The sequence below is a fragment of the Tupaia chinensis genome, unplaced genomic scaffold (assembly GCF_000334495.1).
Source record: "Tupaia chinensis unplaced genomic scaffold, TupChi_1.0 Scaffold000671_1, whole genome shotgun sequence".
Classification (NCBI taxonomy): Eukaryota; Metazoa; Chordata; class Mammalia; order Scandentia; family Tupaiidae; genus Tupaia; species Tupaia belangeri.
In genome coordinates, this window is record NW_006160193.1 from 6,130,594 (window position 1) to 6,154,653 (window position 24,060).

General features: G+C 46.2%; 1 protein-coding gene and 1 non-coding gene across 5 annotated transcripts in view; one reads left to right on the forward strand and one right to left on the reverse strand.

Moving 5' to 3' along the window:
* The window catches only part of MOK (MOK protein kinase), a 50,495-nt gene that overhangs the window by 14,985 nt on the left and 11,450 nt on the right, over positions 1–24,060 (reverse strand). The window contains exons 2-4 of one of the 4 annotated variants that reach the window (XM_006160020.3): positions 23,253–23,367; positions 7,433–7,522; positions 5,852–5,922 (exon numbers count right to left, since the gene is read on the reverse strand). In XM_006160020.3, coding sequence (XP_006160082.2) covers positions 5,852–5,922; positions 7,433–7,522; positions 23,253–23,320 — 229 coding nt within the window. In that variant the 5' untranslated portion in view covers positions 23,321–23,367. Of the gene's footprint in view, positions 1–5,851; positions 5,923–7,432; positions 7,523–23,228; positions 23,368–24,060 lie in introns of those variants that run through there. The other 3 variants (XM_014592202.2, XM_027776375.1, XM_027776376.1) reach the window with 3 other exon arrangements.
* On the forward strand, positions 19,039–19,145 carry LOC114009936 (U6 spliceosomal RNA). The gene has a single exon (XR_003551335.1). It is a non-coding gene; the product is annotated as a U6 spliceosomal RNA (small nuclear RNA).

The window sequence follows — 24,060 nt, forward strand, 5'->3', positions numbered from 1 at the left end:
CTTGGCCTTCTCGGTGCTCGTAGTGCTGCGACCCTGCTGTGCGTGCAAGGAGACAACTCGCAAGGCCGGCGTGCTCTCCCCAGGCCAGCAGTCTCGTTCTGCAGTAAGTAAGGCTGCTGCTACTCGATACCCTGATAACCGAGGAGCCTGGCGCTGAAGTCACATGAAGTGCCATTCTGAGAGCAGGAGCTTTAGTGACCGACTCAGTTTTCAACAAATCGGTGTTGCCATGAACAAGAGAAGTGATTAGTAAGTCCTGTTCACCTACGCGCTGGCGAGGGCCAGGCAGGCCCAGGGCCTCCCAGAGCACAGAGGTTACAGTTTCAGAGTCAGCCAGGAGCTTAGGTCCTGGCTCTGCCAGTTATCAGCATCTTAACTATGGATTATTACTTAATCCTTCAGGCCTCAATTTTGTAAGCTGTAAACTGGAGGTGATAACAACATGCCAACCACCCAGTGTTGTCAAGAGCAGATGTGTGGCGCAGTGGTTAGGGAGCTCGGTCCTGCATGGCCAACTCCACAGTTTACGTCCTGGAGCTGGCCGCTTGAGAAACACGCTGGGAGCATGTGTGTCTGCCCCAAATCCCAAAAGGACAATGGAAGAGTGACTGCAACGTGCCCATCCCTCCCAGGGGGAATTTCTTACTTTCCCCCTCTGTCTCTGTCCAGTGAGCACACACACCTTACGGCACAAATCTAAAACAAAAAGAGCAGGTAGGGATGGTTAAGGCGTTCAGTTGAAACAGGCCATCTAAGTTCAGGCCGTTTGCCCATCTCCTAGGTACCTACCCCTGGGCAACTTTCTTAGTTGTTTCCTCTTTAAAATGGCAACACGGGCAGCTGCCAGTGGGAGTGTCATGAGAGACTATGTCTTAACTCCCTGAGGAATTACTAGGAGCGGTGCCGGGCATGGGGTCCGCACTTAGGGCCTGTCAGCTACTGTCACCATCACTATGCTTCGCCGGTTCTCAGACTGTCAGCTATTCTTCCCACTTTTTTTTTTTTTTTGCGAGGATTTTGCTAGAGGGTATGTGAGCTCACAAGAAAGAGAAACAGAGAGACAGAAAGCGAGAAATCATTCCCCGGGGGGATGGCCATGCCACAATCCCTTCATGCCACGTGCCTGGCGTAAATTTAAGCCACTGGATCTGGGACTTGAACAGCGATCGACTACATGGGAGTCCAGTGACATACTCATTAAACTATCTGCTGGTCCCCCCACTTTTTAAAAATAAATGATTCTCTTTGTATTTAATTTTGTTTCTTTTAATTTGACCAGAGAGGAACAGAGAGAGAGAGAGAGAGAGAGAAAGCAAGCTGCCAGGTCCAGGACTCGAACTTCAGTCAGCCATGTGGGAGCCCAGTGACCTTAACCACCATGCCACTTGCCGGCCCTCTCTCCCCACATTTTTTAAAGACTTATTTACTTAATTTATTATTATTATTTTTAATTTGCTGTAGGACATGTGCACTCACCAGAGAGAGACAGAGAGAGAGACACACACACACACAAAGTGAGAAAGCAAAGTCACCAGGTGCAGGAGTCGAACCATAGCTGGCCATGTGGGAGTCGAGTGCCTTAACCACCACGACACCTACTGGCCCCTCTACCCACATTTCAACATCTCTGAACCTAGAATATCCCACATCATTGATACCATCTTAGATTCAGTGCACTGAGCACAGCATGTGGTCTATGAAAAACACTCAATATTCACACAATGAAGGAATGTCTGTTATCTGTAAGAGTCTGGGTTTTTTTTTTGAGAGATTTTCACTGTAGGGCGCGTGCGCTCGCCAGACAGACAGAGAGAGACATAGAGACAGTAAGCGAGAAATCACCCCCCAGGGGGGATGGTCACGCCGCAATCCCTTCTCCTCCACTCTCCTCTCGGGATCTTGGGCATGCACGCACAGGCGCCCGGCGTGAGTTTTAAGCCACCGGGTCCGGGACACGAACCGCAGTCGACTACGTGGGAGTCCAGTGACACAGCCATTACGCTAACTGCTGGTTCCCAGAGTCTGGGGTTTTTTGTTTATTTAATTATTTATTTTATTTTATTTATTCATTCATTCATTCATTTTAATTTGATCAGAGAGAGACACAGAGACAGAGAGAGGGACAGTGAGAAAGCAAGTCCCGGACTCGAACCGTGGTCGGCCATGTGGGCCTCTCCAGTGTCTTAACCACCATGCCACCTGCTGGTTCCAAAAGCCTGTTGTTTTTTAATGAGGAGGAGGAGGGGAGGAAAGAGGGAGGGAGGGAAACAGAAAGAGAGGTAGGTATTTTGACAGGGTCTCTCCATGCTGCCATCCCCACCTCAGTTAGCCAGGCTTACAGATGTGTGCTACTCCACCGACCTATTTAGGTTGGTCCAAATCCAAGCCTGGCCCTCCCAAGAGGCCCCAGCCCCACATGCCAGTGCCCTACCTGTCACTTTGGCTAAGCCTACAGTAGTCTGTTTTCTACAGTCTCTGTAGGTAGATACCAAAAGAAATGGATTTAATTTCTCCAGTTATACACTTTTGCTACTAATGGAAATTGAAGATTTTTATTCTAAACAAAGTTTTCTCAAATGTCTAAACACATAATAACTTGCTAAAAAGTTTACTTTTCCGTGTGTTTCAAAATGTCACATGCTGAGAATCAAGAGTGAGAATTCAGGTGTGAGGTATGCACTGGGCCAGCTCCATGAAGTGGTGGTAAGGTGTTGCTCAAGAGAAGCCGAGATCCTGACTGCAGAAACAGAGAAGGGCTGTGGCATGACCATCCCCCACGGGGTACCTTCTCACTTTCTCTCTCTCCTCCTGACTAGTACATGTGTCCTGTGGCAAATTTAAAACAAAAAGAAGGTGAGAATTCAGGTGTGAGGTATGCACTGGGCCAGCTCCATGAAGTGGTGGTAAGGTGTTGCTCAAGAGAAGCCGAGATCCTGACTGCAGAAACAGAGAAGGGCTGTGGCATGACCATCCCCCACGGGGTACCTTCTCACTTTCTCTCTCTCCTCCTGACTAGTACATGTGTCCTCTGGCAAATTTAAAACAAAAAGAAAAAAAGGCAGAATACTGACTTACTGGTAAAAACATTATAAATAAACTGATACAATTTAGCGGTTATTTCACTTTCTCTATGTCATTCCCTACCCTGATACTCTACTAGACACACACACACACACAAGGATCTAAGTGAAGAATCTGTGGGAAAATCTCAATTACCTAGGCTATTTGGAATAGGGTGCTTAATAAGGATGAGGTTTGCTCATTTTTCTAGGGCCAGCCCTGAAGTGTAGAGGTTAAAGGAGTCAGAGCACACATGGCTAACAGTCTGCATCCTAGCCCAGCGGCTTCAGAAAGGGCACGTATGTGTGTGCTCAAAATCCTACGGGACAAAGAAACAGGGAAGGGATGGGGCACAACCCGCCCCCTGGGGACTGCATTCTCTCTGTGTCTCTCTGATGAGTGCACACAGCTCTGGCAATAAAAATAATTTAAAAGAAACAAAAGCTCTTGCCCATTTTTACCATTTTTTTTCCTTCTTTTTTTGGAGAGGTTTTTCCTTTAGGGCGTGTGCGCTCGCCAAACAGACAGAAAGAGACAGGGACAGAAAGTGAGAAATCACCCCCCAGGGGGGAGGGCCATGCTGCAATCCCCTCTCCTCAATTCCTCTCTTGGGATCTTGGGCACGCACGCACACGCACCTGGCGTGAGTTTTAAGCCACCAGGTCTGGGACGCGAACCATGGTCGACTCCATGGGAGTCCAGCGACATAGCCATTACGCCAACTGCTGGTCCCTTATTTATTTTTTTCTAAGAGAGATTTTTGTTGTAGGACATGTGTGCTTGCCAGAGAGACAAGAGAGAGGGGGTCAGAAAGCAAGAAATCACAGCCAGGGGGATGGTCACGCCACAGTCCCTCCTCCTCCAGTTTCCTCTCAGGATCTTGGGCACGCCCACACATGAGCCCAGCATGATTTTAAGCCACTGGGTCCAAGACTCAAACCATGGTCGACTACATGGGAGTCCAGCAACAAAACCGTTACGCCATCTACTGGTCCCAATTCTTACCATTTATCTTAAAAACATAGTCCCGACCTTAGAGTCAGTGTCTCCCGCGCTCAGCTGCCACGAGCCTTGATGTGCCATGCTTTCCTTAACCGACCTCTCTCGGGGACGCTGAGGCCACAGTGGTGGCCTAGGCTGCTCTCATTCATTTCTATTGCTATTCTCGTGCATGTGGGGTTTGTTCTCATGTACATAGTCTGTGTTTCCTGTCTCCCTCCCCACTTACTGGACTGTCACCTGTCACTCTCTGATACTGCTGGTGTGCCAGTCTCTAGGTCTTTCTTAAGAACACCTGACGGCTCTGCATTTAGTAGTTTTAGACCAGGAAACCAGGTATGTACGTCAGAATTGTACTTGAAGCAAGATTAAACAGATTACTGAATGAGGAGCTCATCTATGAATAAAACACACGAGGTTTTAATGTATAAGAAACACCCTATATAAGGCAATCTCCTATTTTCCCAAAAGATGCAAAAGGCTTTCTTTTTAAAAAGGTTTTTGCTATAGGCACGTGCACTCGCCAGAAAGACAGAGAGAGACAGAGAGACAGAAAGCAAGAAATCACCCCCCAGGGGGGATGGCCACGCTGCAATCCCCTCTCCTCCATTCTCCTCTCGGGATCTTGGGCACGCACACACATGCCTGGCGTGAGTTTAAGCTGCCAGATCCGGGACTCAAACCATAGTCAACTACATGGGAGTCTAGCGACACAGTCATTGTGCCAGCTGCAGGTCCCCCAAAGGCTTTTGGCCCACAGACATATCAATTCTCCTGGGTAGGACAAATTTGGCTTATTGCACTATGATTTTATTAGTGATTTACTGTCACACATTTTAAATCACATAGGAACATATATTAATTTCAATATGCTCTTTTCCACTCTTCTACTTAATAAAAACAATTTTATTTGAACCCTTCATCTGTACCTTCAACATAATTATTTTTTTCATTACAAAAACAGCTTGTTGATTTAGTTTTCCACCACATGTGATGTCCAGTTTTGCCCCAGCTGTCTGAGGTCCCTGTTAAATAATTTACAGTGCTGTCACTAAAGTTGTAATGGAGTCACCGACCGAGAGCTCGGGCAGCTAATTATTTTCCCTGTGGTGCTGCTTCCTCAGAGCTGTTTCCAAGGCTCACCTGCACAGTCATGAGGTCAGGCCCTGGAACGTTTGCTCGGCAGGGCCAACCTCCCACCTCCTCCTCTCCTGCTCCCCTGGGTGACCTCCCTAAGCATCCACACCAGCCCTGGCCGAGGTCAGTTAAGGCTTTCCAAACAGTGCCTTGTTGTTCAAAGACAGGAAATGAATGATCACCCGGGAACACAAGAGGCTTTGGGAGGATCCAAACAAGAGTGCCCCGCTCATGTGGGGGATCACCTGGGGGAAGCTCTGCCTTACTCTGAGGCATAGAAAAGAAAGTTGGGTGACAGCAGAACCTGGGAAGGGAGTGACCCTTGCAGCCAGTGGGGCCTGGCGTGGTGACTACGACGAGAAGGGCCCAGGCTCGGGGTGCTCGGCTACGCAGCTCCTCCGCTGCCTTAGCGCCAGCCTCGTCCAGATGGCACAGTTGCCCAGAGGCCTCAGACTTCATTTCTGGTTTGCAGCCATGTTCTGAGTAGATGAGATGGCTAGAACCACCCCACCCACCCTGTACGGGAGGCAGTCTTGGGCTCTTTCGCTGTAATGAGCATTATGGTGACTACAGATTCTGAGAACTGAAGCAAAGCACATGTGACTACAAGCTTTAAAAGAGGATCTTAGATTAGCTTTCAAATTATTCCACGTACCTCGTATTAGCTCATAAATATTCATGTCCATAAGTTCACATATTAGTGCAAGAGAACCAGATTTTCTGTCACTGAAGAAGAAAGCAGGTTTTTAACATGTTTTTTTCATGTCTTAATCAGAAAATATAATCAAATATTTAGTTTACTTGTAAGCATTTCTAGTAAACACAGGCATGCCCAAATCAGACAAAGACCGCAGCATAATTACTGCAACAGCCAAGGCTTTTATTTTAAATCAATGTTTCAGGTATAATGAAAGTACCAGTAAAAACTTATTTTAAGCAAAATTCCAGATGTTCTTTTTATAAAACAAGAGATATGTCTAGAAAATATAAAATTAACCATGAGCAGTGATAAAAAGGGGTGTTGAGTTCAGTAAGCAAAATGGTAACAGAAAAAAGAATGTATTTCATAATCCACGACTGCAAATTTGGTCTTTAACTTACCAAAATCACCGCAATGTGATTGGGATAAACTACGATGGCAAAACAAAAACCCAGAACCAGTCAAGGGAAAGAAAGACAAGTCACATCACGCCCATGTGATGCCGAGGCCTGATGCTGGGTGGGGACAGAGGCCCCCAAGGGTGAACCACCAGCCTGTCCCGTGTTCCCTCAGGCCCTGCAAGGAGAGAGAGCAGGGTCACCCCAGATCAGCTCTGTGTGCCTCCACTAGGCTGGAGGGGTCTGAGGCCACTCTGCTGTCACGAGGCCCATGTGAGACGCAGAGCGCTTTGTGAAGTGTGTGGGAGCACAGCACACACATGTAGTGCTGTGATTGTAATGTGCACACCACAATGTCTGGACTTCTAGAACACCGCCAGCCAAGAAGCACATGACTATGACAGCACGTTTCACTCTGAGTTCAAAACTGTAGGATCCTCTGACCAAAACCTGCACTTGAAACAGCAGAGGCGGGGTTTGGCTGACTTTGTGGGCTGGCTCCCTGCAGCCTGCAGCCTTCCTTGTCCTCATTGTCCCACCTCCTCCAAGGGGCAATGGGCGTGGCCACACAAATTCAAGAAGCTGGTGCCCTGGGCACCCAGCGCCCACTAACTCCCTGCACAGTGAAGTCCTACCACGGGCACAGAGCTGCCAAGGAGGAGGTTCTCAGCCCAGCAGGTACCACAGGGCAAGCTCTGCCTTCCTGGCAGTAGGTAAACACTACGGAAACTACTGTACAACTGGGGCAGAGATGAGAACCCCCTGAGTGCCATCAGTCCCAGTAGGAAAGGATTCAGGAGACTGTAGAGATGGCAACTGCCAGGCCCAGTGAGAACGCATGACTTTTGGCTTGTTCTCAGGAGGGGTCACAACTCACATCCAGGCCTCGAGGCTGAGGGAACTGTGGGACACACCAGTGACTGACATGCATTGCGATGTGGAGTCACGTGAGGGCGTGCCCACATTAGGGATCAGCATCCTCTGTCCAGTGGAAATGTGACATCAGAGGAAATGAAAATCATTACTCTCTGAGCTACAAAGCAAATATTTAAAATGTCTATAGCGGTTTTCTGCCTTAAGAAGATATTTATCATTACTGCCAAATTTAGAGAATTTTTCAAGCTCCAAATATACTTACAAAACCACTTCGTGCAACGTAAGAATGTTTGGGTGCGGGTTCAGGCGCCGCAGTGCTTGTACCTCTCGGAGACTGTTCACTTGCTCAATACTATTATGTAGGTAAGAACAGACAGCCAGTTTACACTTGGGTCAGCAATTTATTACCCACAACTGCCATTTTAAAATTCACATATATTTCAAGCAAGTTAGTCAGGTTTGATTCCTTCATTAAAAATTAAAGCCAAGCATACCTCATTTCTGCATTATCTTATAAAAATCCAAGCTCTTGGAGCCTAGGAAATATACTAGTATCTTTCCCTTCTAAGGTTTTACAAAAGCTCTTTTGTAGTTTCTTTTCAATGTTAATAAAGACGGAGCTGGTAGTGTGGCATGAGAGTCAAAAGCGCTGGACTCCCACATGGCTGACTGTGGCTGGAGTCCCAGACCTAGTGGCTTGCTCTCTCCTTTTCTCTTTCTCTGGTCAAAACTGAAACATAATGGGGGTCAGCAGATAGCATGCTGGTTGGGGTGCTGTACTCCCACATGGCTGACCACGGTTCAAGACCGGAATTGTGAGGCTTGCTTTCGCACTTTCCCTCTCTTTTTCTCTCTCCCTCTCTCTCTCTCTCTCTCTGTGTGTGTGTGTGTGTGTGTGTGTCTGTCTGTCTGTCTGTCTGTCTGTCTGGTCAAAGAGGCATAAATGAATGAATAAATAAAATTAAAAGAAATAATTATTTTTTAAAAATTGAAACAATAATAAATTTTAAAATAAATGTTAATAAACATAGAAATAAATGTTTATATTTTTATTAAATTTACCAGTAAGATTAATAATTAGGACTAAGAGGCCAGTAGGTTGTGTGGTGTTTAAGGTTCTGAGTTCTCACATGGCCAACTGCAGTTTGAGTCCCAGACCTGGCGGCTTGTGAATCACACAGGGCACCTGTGTGTGTGTGTGTGTGTGTGTGTGTGTGTGTGTGTGTGTGTGTGTGTGCCCAAAAATCCCAGGAGGAAACTGAAGAAGAAGGGATCTTGCCGTGGCCATCAACCCTGGGGGGTGACTTCTCACTTTCTCTCTCAATGTCTGTCTCTTTCTGGTGAGCACACACCCTTATGGCAAAAACCTTAAAAAAAATTTAAGACTAATAATTAAACCTATTAATCAATTTACAGGAAATAACCAACCGAACAACGTAGAAGCAATCTGATAAGCATTTCGTTCAGGCAGAGACCCCCACTCCTTGTCTGTAATGAGGGCTGAGCTTTTCTCCGGTCATTCACCTGCTGACAAGAGCTCTGGGGCAGGTCTGTCTTACTGCAGGCTCCTCTGTCAACACCCCTCCACCTGACGCAATGTGCGCTAAAGCCCTGCTGCAGCGAGTGCACTCAGCCCACAGCTGAGGCTGCTGTCACTGCCTTTGGACAGACCTCCTTCAGAGATATACCTCCCACTGGGGGAGCGTCCACAGGGCCACACCCAATTGAATGGGTCAGTCCACCAGGGACCTCCAACTGGGAGGCTCCAAAGGGAACTAATTGTAACGCTATTCTTTTGACTGGCAAAGTTCCTTCTACCTTCTAACACACAGTGGGAAGTTCGACATGCTGTCTGGTTATCAGAGTAGTTATACCCAACATTATCTTACTACAGTTGCCAATCAACATGGCTGAAAATACCTATAGCTGCCTGTGTATACATAGACCCATATACATACACTATGCATAGATGTATATATATTTTGAAATGTATTCCTTTTTATCTTCCATGAGCAAGAAACAGAGAGTGAGAAAGAGGGAGCAACAGCACCTCCAACAGAGTCTCATTGCTGCAATCTACCCTCGCTTAGCCCTGGGCTGTGAGCGCACAACTGGCGTACCCAAGGGAGGTGAGTACAGAACCTTCCCATGTGGTGGGACCAGCAGTTAGCGTAATGGCTGTCACTGGACTCCCATGTAGTCGACTGTGGTTCAAGTCCAGGACCTGGTGGCTTAAACTCACGCCGGGCATGTGTGCATGCATGCCCAAGATCCCAAGAGGAGATTGGAGGAGAAAGGATTGTGGCATGGCCATCCCCTCTGGGGCGGGGGGGGGAATGATTTCTCGCATTCTGTCTCTCTGTCTTTCTGGCGAGTGCATGCGCCCTATAGCAAAAACCTCTCAAAAAAAAGAACCTTCCCATGTGGGTCAGCCTCACAGGGCATTGCATTTTACCACGGCGCTACCATCACCCCCACATCCTGCTTTTATTTTACACTGTTCTCTTTATCATGGTAGAGTGTGTGTGCATGCACATGAGAGTGAGAAAAAAAGAGGAGCATCCTTCCCCAGGGTCTGACCACAGCATGATCCCCTTCTTCCAGTCCTCCAGCCCGTCAGATGCGGGCACTAGCACATATACGCTGGGTGTGCTTCAGGCTGACCTAGCCAGGGATTAAAATCCCGGTTATGTGGGCTCCAGCTTCTCCCGAGCAGTATATTACCACTGCGGCATGAAGAAAGCCTGGCCCCTATTTTTTTAGGTTTTCTTATTTATTTCCTGAGAGAGACGGGCCAACAACACATCCCCATGACAGGGTCTTGTCATGCCCAGTCTCCCCACTCCCAGCATTCCAGCCAGTCAGGATCACTAGCGTGCCTGGTCTGTTAGGGCAACCTGGGAACCCCAACTGTGGGCCTGCCCGCAAGGCTTCAGGATCATGTAATGGTGTCCTGCAACTGCACCACCGTGGCTGGGCCAATCTGGCTGAGTATTTTAACTCTCTCACATCAGACAACAACTGGAAGCCTGATACATGAGAACAGTCTATGGCTGGCACCATGATGCCGGGGTTGAGCACTGTGTGAAAGGAGCCAGCTCCCACGTGGCTGACCACAGTTGGAGTCCTGGCCCTGGCAACGTGGAAAACATGCCAGCCATGTGCATGCATGCCCAAAGTCCTGATGGGAGGCAGGAAAGAAGAGAGGATTGCAGTGTGACCAGGTCCCACTGGGGGGATGCGTTCCCTCTCTCCCTTCTCTCTTGCACTGCACACACATCCTCTGGTAATTAAAACAGAGAGACTAACCTGAAGACAGCATGGCCTGAACAGTGTTAGAATATTCTGACCTGGGAACCAGCAGTTAGCGCAATGGCTATGTCGCTGGACTCCCACGTAGTCGACCGTGGTTCGCGTCCCAGACCTGGTGGCTTAAAACTCACGCTGGGCGCGTGTGCGTGCGTGCCCAAGATCCCGAGAGGAGAATGGAGGAGAAGGGATTGCGGTGTGACTATCCCCCCTGGGGGGTGATTTCTCGCTTTCTATCTCTAATGTCTCTCTCTGTCTGTCTGGCGAGCGCATGCACCCTATAGCGGAAAACCTCTCAAAAAAAAAAAAAAAAGAGAGAAGAATATTCTGACCAGGGATCAGCAGGTGGTGTAGTGATTAAGGGTGCTGGACTTCCACATGGCCAACCATGGTTCGAGTCCCGGACCTGGTGGCTTGCTTTCTCACTTTCCCCCTCTGTCTCTCACTCTGCCCCTCTCTGGTCAAAATAAAACTAAATAAATAAAGTTAAATAAAATGATTCTTTTTAAAAAAAATCCTGACTGAAAGTGTTAGGCCCCTTCCTTATGACTATTCTGTTTCCTGCCCTGTGGGGTGTGGCCCTGTGGACGCTCCCCCAGTGGGAGGTACATCTCTGAAGGAGGTCTGTCCAAAGGCAGTGACAGCAGCCTCAGCTGTGGGCTGAGTGCACTCACTGCAGCAGGGCTTTAGCGCACATGGCATCAGGCAGAGGGGTGTTGACAGAGGAGCCTGCAGTAAGACAGACCTGCCCCAGAGCTCTTGTCAGCAGGTGAATGACCGGAGAAAAGCTCAGCCCTCATTACAGACAAGGAGTGGGGGTCTCTGTCTGAACGAAATGCTTATCAGAAAAGACCCAGGACACAGTGCCAAGGCCGAGCCTGAAGGCGACCAGGCAGAACAAGGCCACGAGTCCAGCAGGAGGTCAGAGGTACTGGGGCAAAGGGGCCAGGCAGCACTCAGGAGCCCAGGTCAGCAGCTGAGTACCAACTAGGAGGGGAGCCCTTTGGCACCCCAGTAACCAGTGCAGCAGGTCAGAGCCCTGTCTGCTGATCCCGTCTCCCTCTCCTCACTTAGTGCCCACCTGCCATCCACCCATACCAGCACCTGGCCACAGAACCAGTGCCTCCCCCAAATGCCTCGGAGAATGCGCCCCATGGAACATTATTTTTCAAGGAATGGCTTTGTGAGAAAATCTCATGCTCAGAGATCTTGAGGCCCAGACACAGGAGCATGAGCTGGACAGTGCTCATGGGCTGAGGCCACGTGGGAGGCTCAGGCTCAGCTCCCAGCCCACATGTAAAAAACAAGTCCAGGAGCGCGGATAGGCACGAGTGCTCCCACTGCCCGGGAGGCTGAGGCAGGAGGAGCACGACACAGTGACACCCTGTCTACACATGCACACGCTCATTACCCGCACACACAGCAGGCCCGCTCTCTAGCCCTCTGGCAGAGCCCAATTTACTGTTGATATTAAAAGCTCTCAAAAACCCTACAAAATAAACAAGACAGTTTACCCTTACTTAAACCAGCACCTCGGGACTTTTTGGCCTTAGCACCTTTTCTACATACTATCCCGTTATCGCTCTCCAGAACTAGGGGTCCGGAGAACACACCCTCCAGACCAGCCTTTGCCGACATGTTGGAAACTTGTTTTCCTCAGGGCAGAGGAGGTGAATAAAGACAGAGAGGAGGCAAAAGGAAGAAAAAAAACATGTGAAACATTTCTTCAGGGACGCTCATACAATCAATTAAGGGGCAGTTGTTGGTCCCTCTCCTGGGGCCTGACTGGGAAGAAGCCAGCCACCAAAGCTCTCATTTGTGGCTCACACCTGCAGGGTTCCTGACTCAAGATGAGACCTCCGAAGAAGCTCCACCACTCCACCTGCTGACCACCATGTCCATGACACTGTAGATCCGTGGGTCTCACATGGGGAGAACGCTGGCCCCAGGAGACATTTGATAATGTCTGGAGACAGCTTAGTTGTCACCAGTTGGGGCGCACCTGTGAGTGGAAGGAAGCCAGGGGTACCACTAACCACTCTACAACACACGGGACTGAAGAGAAGAGTAACCCAAGGCCAGAAGGTGGCAAGGTGGTTAAGGCGGCTAGATCTCATGTGGCTGACTGAGCAGCTAAGACTGGACCCAGTGGCTTGAAAAACACACTGGGTGTGTGGCCAAAACCCCAAGAGGAGGATGAAGAGACTGCAGCACAGCCGTGCCCCCCCACCCCGCCATCTCTTTCTCCTGCGAAAGCGCACACCCTATAGCAAATAAAATAAATTTCAAAAAGGAATCTGTGCTAAAAAGTCACTAATGCTGATGATGAGACATCCTCCTTTAGGCAGGAAGAGCAAGAAACTAGCGCTAGCAGTAGTAATTTTTGAAAAATCAGTTTTCAGAACTGGGTAGTCAAACAGCTATGTGATTTAGACAAATAGCCACTCTCCTCATCTGTGATGTGAAAACCTGTTATAGCATGAAACACACTCTGTTTACTGCAGAGAAATGTCTTTCACATCTCCACGGGCATTCCTTGAGAAATAATGAACTGAGACAAACATTTAAAAAGGTACATTTATCTGGATATTGCAACAGTTCAAATGGCAGTCCCTAAAAAAATTCAAATAAAAAAATTTTAAATCAACTCTGTTTCTACGTTTAGAAGTCATTAAAAAAAAAAAAACTGAAAGTACTAAAAGTTGCTTGGAACTTTGTGGTCAGATGACAGCTTTTTGTTTTTGTTTGTGTGTTTGTTTTGTCTTTTTTAAGAGTTCTGTTAAAACAAATATCATGGAATTGAATGTTAAGAGGAAGGTAAGCAGCCCCTACTTCAAAAAGAACCACGTGGTCCCAGCCACAGTGGCACAGTGGTAGTACGCTGATCTACCGTGCAGGAAGCCACAGGGTGAACGGAGTCTGGTTCTGGGGTGGATCTGTACACACCAGACGTGCAGATGCACACCTGGGACCCTGGCTGGCAGAAAGACTGCGGAAGGATCAGAGTGAGACCCTATTGAGGATACTCGTCTGTCTATCTCCATTTCTCTTTCTCTCTTTTTTTTTTTTTTTTGGAGAGGTTTTTGCTATAGGGCACGTGCGCTCGCCAGACAGACAGAGAAAGACACAGAGACAGAAAGCGAGAAATCACCCCCCAGGGGGGATGACCACGCCTCAAGCCCTTCTCCTCCATTCTCCTCTCAGGATCTTGGGCATGCACGCACACGCGCCCGGCGCGAGTTTCAAGCCACCAGGTCCGGGACGCGAACCACGGTCGACTATGTGGGAGTCCAGCAACATAGCCATTACGCTAACTGCTGGTTCTCCCATTTCTCTTTTTCTTTCTCTCTCTTTCTCAGTAAATAAATAAGGTTAAAAAGGGCCAACCAGTGGTGTGATGTTTAAGGCAGATGGATCACACATGGCTGACTCTGTGGTTCGAGTCTTAGACCCATAGGCTTCAGAAACACACCAGTGGGGCTGGCAGGTAGCATGGTGGTTAAGACACTGGATTCCACATGATCGATTGCAGTTCCAGTTCCAGAACTGTTGGCTTGCTTTCTTGCTTTCTCTCTCTCTCTGGTCAAATTTAAAAATAACAATAATAAATAAAATTAAATAATTCTTTACTTAAAAAAAAAAGAAAAGAGACCAGCAGTTAGCGTAATGGTTATGTCGCTGGACTCCCACATAGTCGACCGTGGTTTGAGTCCTGGACCCGGTGGCTTAAACTCATGCCGGGAACATGTGCATGCATGCCCAGGATCCTGAGAGGAGAATGGAGGAGAAGGGACTGCAGCGTGACCATCCCCCCGGGGGGCGATTTCTCACTTTCCCTGTCTCTCTGTCTCTCCCTGTCACCCACCGCTGGGGGGCTGTGCTCTCTTGCTCTAGTAAGCACACTGCCCTAAAGGAAAATTAGAAGAAATGGGGGGGCAGCCAGCAAGTGGCATTGGGTCCATATGGCAGACTGTGCAGTTGGAGTCACAGACCCAGCAGCTTGAAAATCACACCTAGTACTTGTACGTATGAGTGTGTGCATCCCAAAAGAAGAATGGAAAAGGGAATGCAGTGTGGCCATTGCCCCAGGGGGTAATTTCTCACTTTTCCTCTGTTTAGTAATAAACTATTCAGGGGACCAGCAGTTAGCATAATGACTATGTCACTGGACTACCATGTAGTCGACCAGGGTTCGAGTCCTGGACTTGGTGGCTTAAATTTATGTCTCTGTCTCTCTCTGGCAAGCACACACAGCTTATAGCTAAAAGTAGACAAAAACTAAAAAAAGAAAAAAAAAAGTGTGTGTGTGCGAAGGTGGGGGAAGAACCAATGATGTCTACCATAAACAGACTTTCCTCTACAACTGGAAAAAATTGTAGTTATCAAGGAGAATTTAAAACTTTTTAAGAAAAGATCAGTATTTCATTGTATTGGAAGGATTTCATGGAAAATAAGTTTATATAACCAATAAAAACTATAGGAAAAAGTTCTCAACTAAAGTGAAGGAAAAAAAATGGCTACATCGGGACCTGCAGTTAGCGTAATGGCTGTGTTGCTGGACTCCCACATAGTTGACCGCGGTTCGTATCCCGGACCCAGTGGCTTAAAACTCACACCAGGCGTGTGTGCGTGCCCAAGATCCCAAGAGGAGAATGGAGGAGAGGGGATTGCGGCGTGACCATGCCCCCTGGGGGGTGATTTCTCGCTTTCTGTCTCTCTGTCTCTCTCCGTCTGGCAAGCGCACGCACTCTATAGCAAAAACCTCTCCAAAAAAAAAAAAAAAAAAAAGCTACATCAATCTTAGACAAAACAGATTGCACAATAAAGATTACCAGTACTTGTGATTTCATGATGGTCAAAAGGGTTAATACATCAAGAAAGCACGCCACGTGCTAAATAAAAGATTCAATAAACATCAAGTAAAGACGGACAGAACTGAAGGTAAAAAGAGTTGGAGATCCTAACACCCCTCTTCCACAATTCATAGAAGAATCTCTTAAAAAAAAATCAGGGGACCAGTGGGTAGCATGGTGGTTAAGGCACTGGACAATCCCACATGGCCGATCACGGGTTGAGTCTCAGACCTGGTGGCTTGCTTTCTCACTTTCCCTTTCTCTCTCTGTGTCTCTCTCTAGTCAAATGAAAATAAAATAAATGAATAAATAAATAATTCTTTTTAAAAAATCAATAAAGATACAGATGATCCTAACAGCATTGATAACCACCTTGACCTGACATTTTTAGAACACTTTTTTAAAAGTTACTTTTTATTTATCTTATTTATTTAATTTGACCAGAGAGGGACATATATAGAGAGAGAAAGTGAGAAAGCAAACCACCAGGTCCAGGACTCAAACTGTGGTCAGCCATGTGGGAGTTCAGTGCCTTTAACCATACGCCACCTGCTGACCCCTAGAACAATACATTTTAACAAATGCAGATTAAATATCCATTTTAAGTATACATGAAACACTTACCCTGACAGACAAAATGCAGAATCAAAAGATAAGTTTCAATCAATTCCAACAGACTGAAAACTTTGCAGAGGCTGTTCTTTATTTTATCATTTCTTTTTTTTTTTTTTGGAGAGTTGTTTTGTTTTTTTTTTGCTATAGGGCACATGCGCTCACCAGACAGACAGAGAGAGACAGAGAGACAGAAAGTGAGAAATCACTCTCCAGGGGGGATGGCCACGCTGCAATCCCTTCTCCTCCATTCTCCTCCCGGGATCTTGGGCACGCATGCACACGCGCCCAGTCTGAGTTTTAAGCCACCAGGTCTAGGACGCGAACCGCGGTTGACTACATGGGAGTCCAGCGACATAGCCATTACGCTAAGTGCTAGTTCCCCCAGAGGCTGTCCTTTGACCTCACTGGGATTAAATTAGAAATCAGTAATAAACTATTCAGGGGACCAGCAGTTAGCGTAATGGCTATGTCACTGGACTCCCATGGAGTCAACCATGGTTCAAGTACTGAACTCGGTGGCTTAAACTCACGCCGGGTACGTGTGTGTGTACCCAAGATCTCAAGGGGAGAATGGAGGAGAAGGGATTGCGGCATGGCCATCCCCACTGGGTGAGTTTTCGTTTCTCTCTCTCTGTGTCTGTCTTTCTGGCGAGTGCACGCACCCTATAGCAAAAAAAAAAAAAAAAGTCACAAAAAAAATACATAAACTATTCAGAAACATCCCAAATATTAGAAATTAAACCACAGAAAGTGAGAAATCACCCCCCGGGGAGATGGCCACACCACAATCCCTTCTCCTCCATTCTCCTCTTGGGATTTTGGGCATGCACGCACATGCCTGGTGTGTTTTAAGCAGAGAACAGACCCAGCCACCCCTCTGTATGGGTCCAGCATCGCTTGAGCAGCATGTCACTGCTGCATCAAGTCAGCCCTGACTTTTACTTTTTATTTCAAATTACTTTAGACTTATGGAAGAGCTACAAAGATAGTATAGAGTCTCTTCACCCAGCTTCCCCTAAGGTTAACGTCTTTCGAAGTTTATTTTATTCACAAGAGTGTGATGCACACAAGAGAGAGGCAGCACCCCTGAGAGTCTCAGCACACCACACTCCCCTTTCCAGGCCCTCAAGCACCATCAGGATCTTAAGCCTGTACACACATACCTGGCATGTTTTCACATCAACCCAGGGATCCAAGCCTGAGGTCAGCATGTGGCTTCCAGAACCACAGTGCAATTTGCTGGGCTGAGCCTAATGTTTACATCTCATCTGACACCTATCAAAAGAAATTGAAATTGCCACAGAAGGTGCATGCACTCATCTGACAGAAAGGCAGAGCATCCCCAAAGGGGCGTAGTCACACCATAATCCCTCTTCCTTCATTTCTCAATCCCATCAGGGTTTTGGGCACATGAGCACGTGTTCCATGTGTTTTTCAAGCCATCAGGGCTGAGACTTAAACTGCAGTCAGCCACACCAGATCCTGCTTTCTACACACAGTGCTTGACCTCTGCACTACAGGGCCGGCCACGTACAACACTATTAACTAAACAAAGGACTTTATTTGGGTTGCCCGCTACCACCCTCCCCCCCAGTTTTTCTAATGTCTTTTTCTCGTCCAGGATCCAGGACACCAAAATGCAACTGAGCTGTCATATCGCCTTAGCTACCTACAATCTATGACAGTTCCTCAGTCTTTGTTTTAATTTTTTAAAATTTTTGTAAAGGTTTTTGCCATAAGGGTGTGCTCTCACTGGAGAGAGACAGTGAGAGGGAAAGTGAAAATTAACCCCTGGGAGGATGACCACAATGCAATTCATTCTCCTCCATTCTCCTCCTGGGATTTTGGTCATGTATGCACATGTGCCCAGTGAGTTTCAGGCTGCTAGGTCTGGGAATAGAACCAAGGTTGCCCACATGGGAGTCTAGCACCTTAACCACTATGCCACCTATTGGCCCCCAGTCTCTGTCTTTTTATTTTTTAATTAATTTTATTTTATTTATTATTATTATTTAATTTGTTATAGGGCACATATGCTCACCAGAGATGGGGGGAGGGGAAAGTAAGAAAGCAAGCTCCCAGGTGAGGGACTCAAAACATACTGGCCATGTGGGAGTCTAGCATCTTAACCACCATGCCATCTGCTGGCCCTGGCTCCCAGTCTTTGTTTTTCAATACCTTGACAGTTTTGAGGGGTACTGGGTAGGTAGTCTGTAGAATGTCCCTCAATTTGGGCTTCCTGGACGTAGTCTCATAATTTATAGGTTATAGACTTCTGGGGAAAAACACCAGAGGTTATATGTCCTTCCTGTCCCATTATATCAGGGGTACCTGATAGCACTGTGCCCTACTGACAATGATAACCATGGGCAGTCACATGGCACCTGCCAGGTTTCTCACTGCACAGTTGTTAGCATTCCCTGGGAGTCACTAAATCCTTCCCAACACTCAAAAGGGGAAGGAGAGTAAGCCCTGGGAGAAGGAGTATCAAACAGTGTCGTGAATTGTTCACAAACTAGTATTTATTACTAATAGCAATAAATAGTCATTAAAATGAATATTTGGAGGAGACAATATTTTGGGGTCTGTATAGAAATACTATTTCTCTTTCGTTTCACCCACTGATTCAATATTCATCAGTAAAATCCTGCTTGTAGAATATTATTGTGGGGTTTTTTGTTTGTTTGTTTTGCCATAAGGTGCACGGACTCACCAAAGACAGATTCAGAGACAGAAAGAAGTGAGAAAGCATCCCCAAAGGGGGATGCACTCGAACTATGCAGTCATGTGAGCTCCAGTTACCTTAACCCCTCACGCCATCTGCTGGCCCCTGCTGTGGTATTCTAGTGAGTGTCTATTTCCCTCACTCCTACACTTTTCCCTTTACATTTATGAATTCAAAATGTTCTTGGGGACCAGCAGGTGGCGTGGTGGTTAAGGTGCTAGACACTCCCACATGGCCGACTGCAGTTTGAATACCGGACCTGTTGGCTTGCTTTCTCACTTTCCTTCTCTCTCTCTCTCTCTGGTCAAATTAAAATAAGTGAATGAATAAATAAAATTAAATAATTTTTAAAAAAATTTTTAAAAAGTGCTCGCTTCGGCAGCACATATACTAAAATTGGAATGATACAGAGAAGATTAGCATGGCCCCTGCGCAAGGATGACACGCAAATTCGTGAAGCATTTCATATTTTTGGTATTCATTCTTCTTTTGAAATAAAAAGATGAAACACTTAAAAAAATTTTTTTTAAAAGAAAATGTTCTAAGGAAGAATGGTCCTTTCATCACAACTTATTTCATCTTTCATTTATTAATATCAGTATGCGTTCATGGTTATTTGAAAAACAGCTAGAAAGGGGACAGAGGGGAAGAAAGAGATGACCAAAGAGAGAAATGTGGGCATACATGAGTTGGTATACAAACGCAAGCACATATATGTACATCAGTTGGTATACAAGTGCAAGCACATATATGTATATCAGTTGGTATACAAATGCGCGCACGTATACGTACATGAGTTGGTATAAAACATGAGCACGCATGCGTACACAAGTTGGTATACACATGAGTTAGTATGTAAACATGAGCACGTGTACATGTATGAGTTGGTATACACACGAGTTGGTATACAAATGTGAACATATATACATACATGAGTTGGTATACACACAAGATACTATGCAAACATGAGTTAATACACGTATAACCAGCTCCTTCTGTTGAGAGGCCTAGAAGCATGGGCATCCTAGTAACAACTAGTACGCCTAGTGCTAGATTTTGTTTTCTAGATACTTTTTTTCAATAACAGCAACCAAGACCTCCTAGAAAAATGGCAGGTTGTAGGGATTGAGCAGGGAAAATACAAGATAAGCCCAGAAAATCCTGTAGTATCAAAAAGTAGTATTTCAAAGAAAGGAAAGAACAGTGGCAGAGTGTTACACTGGACCCGCATGGTGAAGGTCATGGGTTTGCATCCCAGGACCTCCTTGAGCATTCCAGGGTTGTGTGTGTGCCCATAATCCAGGCCAGCTGAGACTGAGAGTGCATTACAGCATACAGACTCTGATGGAGGTGCCTGTCTCCATCTCTGTCTCCCTCTTTCTGTCTCATGAAATAAATAAAACTTTTTTAAAAACATATAAAGAATAAGGCATGTCACAAGAACATGGGAGCCAGGACTAGCAGTTAGCGTAATGGCTATGTCACTGGACTCCTATATAGCTGACCGTGGTTCAAGTCCTGGACCTGTTGGCTTAAACTCATGCCGGGCACGTGTGCGTGCATGCCCAAGATCCTGAGAGGAGAATGGAGGAGAAGGGATTGTGGCATGGCCATCCCCCCTGGGGGTCGATTTCTCACTTTCTGTCTCTGGTGAGCACATGTGCCCTATAGCAAAAACCGCTAAAAAAAAAAAGAACATGGGAACCAACCTGAAAAGACTTCCCATGGCCAGAACTAGACTATTAATACCTGAACAAGAAATAAAAACAGAGACCAGCAGATGTCATAATGGTTATTCATTGGACTCCCACATAGTCAACCACGGTTTGAGTCCCACACCCAGTGGCTTAAAACTCATGCCAAGTGTGAGTGTGTGCATGCATGTGTGCCCCAAATCCTAAGAATGGAGAGAAGGAACTGCAGTGTAGCTATCATCCCCAGGGGATGATCTCTTGCTTTCTGTCTCTCTGTCTCTATTTTTCCAGTGAGTACACATGCCCTATCGTAAAAGACTCTCCAAAAAATAAAATAAAAACAGTATTGCGTTATAATCTCTAATGGTTTTTCCTTTATTCACAATAGTGTGCATGGGTGCACATGTGAGGAAGAGAGGGAGAGGGAGAGAGAGACACAGAGATAAAGAGAGCGATAAGCACCCTCTACAGTGTCTAGCTACACCACGATCCCCTTCCTCCATTCCTCCAGCCCACAGGATCTTGGACACTTGCACACATGCCTGATGTGCTTTGGGATGACTGGGCTGGAGACTGAAACTGTGGTCAGCACATGAGATCCGGCTGGGTCACAAAGCCAGCCCTATGGTTATAACACGGATATTGAGAGCAGAAGAGAACTCACAAAGTGAAATCCGAAGTCCAATCCTCCTCAGGCTTGGACTATACAGGTTAGCAGTCATCCTTTTCTAGGACATGTAACAGTTGACTCTATACCTCTGATTCTATACATCAAGCAACCACAAAATACCACTAGCCTAGAGACAAGTACATTTTACTTTGGATAAAGTCAATATGCAAAATCATGATTTATACAACAGAAACTCAACCCTGTCAATAATCCTCCCCCTCTACATTTACAAATGAAAAAAAATAACAAATTAACACCCAGTCAGTGGTATTTTTAGAAGATCTTTACTTATTATGCAGTTTTAAAAGAAAAATATGGGCCGGGACCAGCAGTTGGCATAATGGCTATGTCACTGGATTCCCATGTAGTTGACCGCTGTTCGAGTCCTGGACCTGGTGGCTTAAACTCATGCCAGGCACATGTGCATGTGTGCCCAAGATCCTGAGAGGAGAATGGAGGAAAAGGGACTGTGGCGTGGCCATCCCCTCCTGGGAGATGATGTCTCGCTTTCTGTTTCTCTGTCTTTTTCTGTCTTTCTGGCGAACACATGCGCCCTATAGCAAAAACCTCTCCAACAAAAGAAAAGCAAAAAAAAGAAAAAGAAAAATATGGGGGCCAGTAGGTCTGAAGCAACTGCTCAAGGACACATCTTAACAAAGGGCTCCCTAACCAACTGGCACCAGAACACATCATCATACGTCTCTGCAAAATGCATGCTATAAACTGCGACCCTGTCTCCTGCCTGCTGCAATGTTCCTGGATGAAGCAACAGAAAGCCAGTCAGAACCTTTGCTAGTTATTTATTTATTTATTTAATTTTAAAAAGTTTTGCTACCCTGGGGGGTGATTTCTCGCTTTCTGTCTCTGTCTCTGTCTGTCCAGCGAGCGCCCACACCCTATAACATCAACCTCTCCAAAGGAAAAAAAAAAAAAAGAAAAAAAAAGTTTTGCTACAGAGTATGTGTACTTGTTTGAGAGAGACAGAGAGCAAGAGAAAGTAAGCAAGCAACCCTCAAGGAGATGGTCATGCCACACAGTCCCTTCTCCTTCATTCTCCTCTTGGAATTTTGGGAATGCATGTGGATGCACCTGGTGTTTCCAAGCTGCTGGATCCAGGACTCAAACTGCAGAGCTGGTCATGTGGAAGCCAGCTGCTTTAACCACCACACCACTAGCTGGCCATGCTTGTGCTATTCTTGTAAACCAATGAAAATTCTTTTTTTTTGGAGAGGTTTTTGCAATAGGGTGCGTGCGCTCGCCAGAAAGACAGAGAGACAGAGAGATAGAAAGCGAGAAATCAACCCCAAGGGGGGGATGGCCAGGCCGCAATCCCTTCTTCTCCATTCTCCTCCCAGGATCTTGGGCACGCACACACACACACCCGGCGTGAGTTTTAAGCTACCAGGTCTGGGACACAAACCGCAGTCGACTACGTGGGAGTCCAGCGACATAGCCATTATACTAACTGCTGGTCCCACCAATGAAAATTCTTAATAGACAAATATCTGTAAGTCCCTCCTTCTTCCCCCCATTTTCCCTTTATAATCTAACCCTTTCAGAAGCCAATTAAATGAACATGGATTCCAGGCAGCCAGAATTACTGATATATCCACACAGACAATTGTCCACAGCCCTGGTTCAAATATACTCCTTGGTTATGCATTTTGCCTCGGCTTTATTTTAGGTTAACAATTCAATAAATACGGGGAAGCTGACAAACACCAAGATTTTAAGAAACTGTTCTGAAGGAAAAAGCCACAGCAATCCTTCATGGAGCCATCTAGGCTCACAGTTCCCATTTCCATGAATGGCAATTGATCAATCATAGGCAACAGATTTCTCCATTCCTGCCTGAAGGCTATTTTTCAATATAATATTAATTGATAAAAAATAAACTGCAAGGACTTCTAATACACTAGACTAAGGTTTCGTTTATGAAATCCACATAGCACAACGTTCAGGAACATACAGACCATTTGAAGTTGAGGCGTACTTTTACGACTTAAATATCTTGTGCCTGCCTATTAATCACTGACATCATTTATCAGTCAACGTGGGCATGAGTATATTCCAGCATGATTAACATCACTCTCCTCGAAGAAATCCAGCTATGTCCCACGTGTCACTGAATGCGTACAGTTCCCGCCCACATTAAGTTGCCCTAGATTACTTACACCTGTATCTGTACTTACTGAAACACGGCACTGACAGCCTACCTTTCGAAGCGCTGTTTCATTTGTTTGCACGCATAGTAGTTTCCATCTCTCAGGCTCTGCATCTTCATAACTTCAGAAAACGTTCCCTCTCCTATCTTGCCAATTGCTTTATAGTCTGTAAGTGAAAAATATATAAAAATTAAAATTTTTAGGGGAGGGCAGCGACGTTAGCGTAATGGCTATGTCGATGGACTCCCATGTCATCGACCGCGGTGCGAGTCCCGGACCCGGTGGCTTAAACTCACACCAGGCGCGTGTTCATGCGTGCCCAAGATCCCGAGAGGAGAATGGAGAAGGGATTGCAGCGTGGCCATCCCCCCTGGGGGGTGATTTCTCGCTTTCCGTCTCTCTGTCTCTCTCTTTCTGGCGAGGGCACGTGCCTTATAGCAAAAACCTCTCCAAAAAGAAAAAGAAAAAAAATAATGCATCGTGACTTTTCCGACAACCCAGTACATAACAGGAGGTGTTAGTGCACCATTGTTTAACAGGACAAAACTGATAAACCAAATGCCCCCTAATTGTGAACTGAGTTAATTAATAATAGAATTATTAATTAATTATTATATTAATTATTATAATAATTAATAATCAAATATGCCATAATTATTTAAAAGAATGGCACTGTAGGCCAGCCAGTGGTGTAGTGGTTAAGGCAGCTGAATCCCACATAGCTGATTATATAGTTTAAGTCCAGGACCCAGTGGTTTATAAAACACACCAAGCAGTCTACAAATAGAACTACCATTTGATCCAGCAATCCCACTTCTGGGTATTTACCCAAAAGACAGAACGCTCAGTCAGAAAAGTG